Genomic DNA, 5,174 nt, shown 5'->3' with positions numbered 1-5,174 from the left:
GGAGGAGGAGGAGGAGGAAGGGCGTTATCTCCTCCTCCTCCTCCTCCTCCTCCTCCCTTCTTCAACACACACACACACACACACACACACACACACACACACACACACACACACACACACACACACACACACACAAGGGGAAAACAAACACATATTGCCTATTGTGTATGTTTTTATTTATGTATCACACACACACACACACACACACACACACACACACACACACACACACACACACACACACACACACACACACACACACACACACACACACACACACACACACACACACACACACACACCTGTACTCTTGACCAGGTAACTCATTAACAATTTTTTTTCTTCTCTTCTCAGGTAAGGTAAGGAAGTACAGTCTATTCCTCCTCCTCTTCCTCCTCCTCCTCTTCCTCTTCCTCTTCTTCGTCCTCTTCTTCCTCTTTTTACTCTATACATGTAAGATAAGGAAGAAAAATATCTCCATCCTTCTTACTCCTCCTCCTCTTCCTCCTCCTCTTCCACCTCCTCTTCCTCAGCCTCAGCCTCAGCCTCACCCTCCTCCTCCTCACCCTCTTCTTCCTCACCCTCCTCTTCCTCACCCTCCTCCTCTTCTCCCTCCTCCTCCTCACCCTCACCTTCCTCCTCCTCCTCCTCCTCCTCTTGCGCCTCCGCTGTACGAATGACGGCAACGGGCGCGGCGGGGACTTCGGGCACTTCGGGGACAGCGGGCGCTATGGGCAAGGCGTTGGACTCTACGACACGGTAACCTTGGTCGTCCGCGATATACTTGACCTCAAAGTCCAGGCCCTCAGGACTCTCCCACCTGTGAAAAGAAGGGCAGGTTAGGGAAGGGGGAGGTAGGAGAGAGGGGGGTAGAATATAAGGGCGAAGGGGTGGGGGCGAGGTTAGTTAGGGGGTATGTAAGAGAGGGGGAGGGGGGAGGTTAGCTAGGGGGTAGGTGAGAGACGTGAGTAGATTATAAGGGGAGAGGGGGTGGGGGGAAGGTTAGTTAGTGGGTAGGTGAGAGAGGGGGGTAGAATATAAGGGGAGAGGGGGTGGGAGCGAGGAAAGGGGGAAGAAGGGGGAGAGAAGGGGGGGGGGAGAGAAGAGAGAGAGAGAGAGAGAGAGAGAGAGAGAGAGAGAGAGAGAGAGAGAGAGAGAGAGAGAGAGAGAGAGAGAGAGAGAGAGAGAGAGAGAGAGAGAGAGAGAGAGAAGGGAGTAGATTATAAGGGAGAGTATATGAACGCTTTGAGGTGGAAGGTATTGTGGATAAGTAGATAAATAGATAGATAGATAGATAGATAGACAGACAGACAGACAGATGAAGACATAAAATTAGTTTCGTGTATAATACTCGTACATCTTTTTTTTTTACTGTTTCTGTTCCACTTAATCACAGTAGCAACGAGGATTGTTTTTAGACATGTTTAAGTAAGTAGCATAACTGTTATTCTTGTTGTTACTGCTGCTGTTGTTGTTGTTATTAAATGTATCACCTGTATTGGCACTCACATCATGACTGCCAGGCCTAGGGAGGGGGTAGGTAGGCACTCCTCCTCCACTCTGTTGGTGAAGCAGTTCTTGCCTATGGTGTCTATTGTGCCCGTGTTGTGAGTGGTGGTGACATCCTGGCTGCTTGGAATGGTATAGTGAATGGTGATGATGGTGTTGTTCTTGGGTGTTGTGGGTAGTGGTGGCTCTCTTGGTGGTGATGGTCGGTGTTGTGGGTTGTCGTGGTGTTGAGTGGTGATGATCGGTGTTGTGGGTTGTCGTGGTGTTGAGTGGTGATGATCGGTGTTGTGGGTTGTCGTGGTGTTGAGTGGTGATGATCGGTGTTGTGGGTTGTCGTGGTGTTGAGTGGTGATGATCGGTGTTGTGGGTTGTCGTGGTGTTGAGTGGTGGTGGTGATCGGTGTTGTGGGTTGTCGTGGTGTTGAGTGGTGATGATCGGTGTTGTGGGTTGTCGTGGTGTTGAGTGGTGGTGATCGGTGTTGTGGGTTGTCGTGGTGTTGAGTGGTGATGATCGGTGTTGTGGGTTGTCGTGGTGTTGAGTGGTGGTGATCGGTGTTGTGGGTTGTCGTGGTGTTGAGTGGTGATGGTCGGTGTTGTGGGTTGTCGTGGTGTTGAGTGGTGATGATCGGTGTTGTGGGTTGTCGTGGTGTTGAGTGGTGATGGTCGGTGTTGTGGGTTGTCGTGGTGTTGAGTGGTGATGATGATCGGTGTTGTGGGTTGTCGTGGTGTTGAGTGGTGGTGATCGGTGTTGTGGGTTGTCGTGGTGTTGAGTGGTGGTGATCGGTGTTGTGGGTTGTCGTGGTGTTGAGTGGTGGTGATCGGTGTTGTGGGTTGTCGTGGTGTTGAGTGGTGATGATCGGTGTTGTGGGTTGTCGTGGTGTTGAGTGGTGGTGATGATCGGTGTTGTGGGTTGTCGTGGTGTTGTGTGGTGATGGTAGTTGTGGGTTGTCGTGGTGTTGAGTGGTGGTGATCGGTGTTGTGGGTTGTCGTGGTGTTGAGTGGTGATCGGTGTTGTGGGTTGTCGTGGTGTTGAGTGGTGGTGATGATCGGTGTTGTGGGTTGTCGTGGTGTTGAGTGGTGATCGGTGTTGTGGGTTGTCGTGGTGTTGAGTGGTGGTGGTGATCGGTGTTGTGGGTTGTCGTGGTGTTGAGTGGTGGTGATAGGTGTTGTGGGTTGTCGGTGTTGAGTGGTGATCGGTGCTGTGGGGTGTCGTGGTGTTGAGTGGTGATCGGTGTTGTGGGTTGTCGTGGTGTTGAGTGGTGGTGATCGGTGTTGTGGGTTGTCGTGGTGTTGAGTGGTGGTGATGATCGGTGTTGTGGGTTGTCGTGGTGTTGAGTGGTGGTGATCGGTGTTGTGGGTTGTCGTGGTGTTGAGTGGTGATGATCGGTGTTGTGGGTTGTCGTGGTGTTGAGTGGTGGTGATGATCGGTGTTGTGGGTTGTCGTGGTGTTGAGTGGTGGTGATGATCGGTGTTGTGGGTTGTCGTGGTGTTGAGTGGTGGTGATGATCGGTGTTGTGGGTTGTCGTGGTGTTGAGTGGTGATGGTCGGTGTTGTGGGTTGTCGTGGTGTTGAGTGGTGGTGGTGATCGGTGTTGTGGGTTGTCGTGGTGTTGAGTGGTGATGGTCGGTGTTGTGGGTTGTCGTGGTGTTGAGTGGTGGTGGTGATCGGTGTTGACTCACTTGTACTCGCCGGTGACTGCCTTCCCCGCCACGCCTTTCTGCTCGTGCTCGGCGTCGTCACCCTCGAAGTCGAAGATCGTGTTGGGGCGCGCGGCGGCCATCGCCACCAGGCCCAGAGCGACCACCAGCTGCCGGGGGAGGGGAGGGGAGAAGGTGAGAAAATAAAGAGGACAACGAGAAGGGATGAGGAAGGCGAGGGTGCCGCAGGAGGGAGCACAGGCTGCACCAGAGTTGGAAGTGAAACACAAGTAAACAGACGGCGGCGGCCGGGAGCAGCGGCGAGGGTCTGGAGGCGTGGCGCGGCGTGACGCTGCGGCGAGGAGACCATCGGCAGGCGAAGGACGGCGAAGAGACGGACAAAAAAGGCCTCAAGAAAGGATGAGTCCGGGTCCGGAATGCTGCGGCGAGGACACTTTTTGTACGGAAAGAAAACAGAGGCAAGTATATATATATATATATATATATATATATATATATATATATATATATATATATATATATATATATATATATATATATATATATATATATATATATATATATATATATATATATATATATATATATATATATATATATATATATATATATATATATATATATATATATATATATATATATATATATATATATATATATATATATATATATATATATATATATATATATATATATATATATATATACAACATGGGGGCATACGCCGGGAGGCGCGTCGCCTCGCCCACCCTTTGACGGGGTCCCTCGTGTCTCCATGCAGGCTCCTTCCCACCCCGAGTACCTCCCGGCATGATCTATCAACTTGCTCAAGGCACGAGCTCTGTGGGTGTCCCCTTGGCCTCCTCCAGTCAGGATTGTCTTACAGAGACAACCCGATGAGCAGGATCAGCTTCAGGCGTTGACGGACTACAGGTAATATATGTCGAATCAGTCTCACGGAGTAGTCGCCGGCTTGACACAAAGTCATTCCAGCGATATCCCATGATTCTGCGTAGACAGTTATTTCCAATGGCATCAATCCGCCTCTCCAAGTCCCCATTTAGTGTCCATGTCTCACAGCCACAGAGTAAGACAGGGAGCACAAGGGACTTGAAGATCCAGATCCTTGTCCTTCTGTACAGGAATGAACAGCGCCACATACTCGTGTTGAGCGAGTCCATAACGCCTTGGGCCAGGCCAGTCCGCCGCAAGACTTCCTGGCCAGACTCACCGGTGTTCTGGGCTACGCTACCAGGGTGCGGGATATTCTCAGATATCTCAGTGTCCTCGCCTTGCGCATGAACTGTTTCCTCCAGCAAGCCTCCAAACACCTGTCCCTTGGCCCACCACTCCGATGGCGAACTAACTCTTGCCCATGTCTTTGTTGAATCTGAATTCATCTATCTATCTATCTATCTATCTATCTATCAGTAAGAAAACAAACAAGGCAAACAACAATCTAACCACCATGATTTGCGGCGGGGCGGGGCGGGGCGGGGCGGGGATGCTGGACAGAATGGAAACCAGGTGGGGGGGGTCCTAACGGGGCAAGCCTCGACGGGGCAGGACAAGGCTGAATGGGACGGGGCGGGGCAAGATCCAGGTACGCGTTGCCCCGGTGCTCATTACCGTAACCCTCCCCTTCCCCCCCCCCCCCCACCCCGTTGATTCCCACCCAAAAGTCACTCACCATATACTTCATAATGACGGTGTTGAGGGCGGTGTTGACGTGGTGTTGATGGTGATGAAGGGGAGACTGAGGACACCAACGGAGGTGCAGGAGACTTTATACCCGCCCTCAGGAGTGACCTTGTGGTGGTGGTGGTGGTGGTGGTGGTGGTGGTGTCCGGGATGACGCAGGGGCAGAGGAAGGAGGAAGAGGAGGAGGAGGAGGAGGACAAGGAAGGCAAAAAATTGGAGATAGAGATGGAGGAAAGAAAGAGAAGAAGAAGAAGAAGAAGAAGAAGAAGAAGAAGAAGAAGATGAATAATAATAATAATAATAATAA

At 51.0% G+C, this 5,174-nt stretch overlaps 1 protein-coding gene across 1 annotated transcript; it reads right to left on the bottom strand.

The window, feature by feature from the left end:
* Positions 1-203: 203 nt before the first annotated feature.
* On the bottom strand, positions 204-4,923 carry LOC126988170 (histone H3.v1-like). Its single transcript, XM_050846044.1, has 3 exons — positions 4,857-4,923; positions 3,188-3,315; positions 204-820 (listed from the first exon to the last, which is right to left on the bottom strand). Exons 1-3 carry the CDS (start codon positions 4,866-4,868, stop codon positions 487-489), a joined length of 474 nt encoding a protein of 157 aa, XP_050702001.1. The 5' UTR covers positions 4,869-4,923; the 3' UTR covers positions 204-486.
* Positions 4,924-5,174: the final 251 nt, after the last annotated feature.

This window comes from Eriocheir sinensis, chromosome 68, assembly GCF_024679095.1.
Source record: "Eriocheir sinensis breed Jianghai 21 chromosome 68, ASM2467909v1, whole genome shotgun sequence".
Lineage (NCBI taxonomy): Eukaryota > Metazoa > Arthropoda > Malacostraca > Decapoda > Varunidae > Eriocheir > Eriocheir sinensis.
Note: the sequence above shows the minus strand (reverse complement) of the source record. Positions and strands in the feature narration are given on the sequence as shown.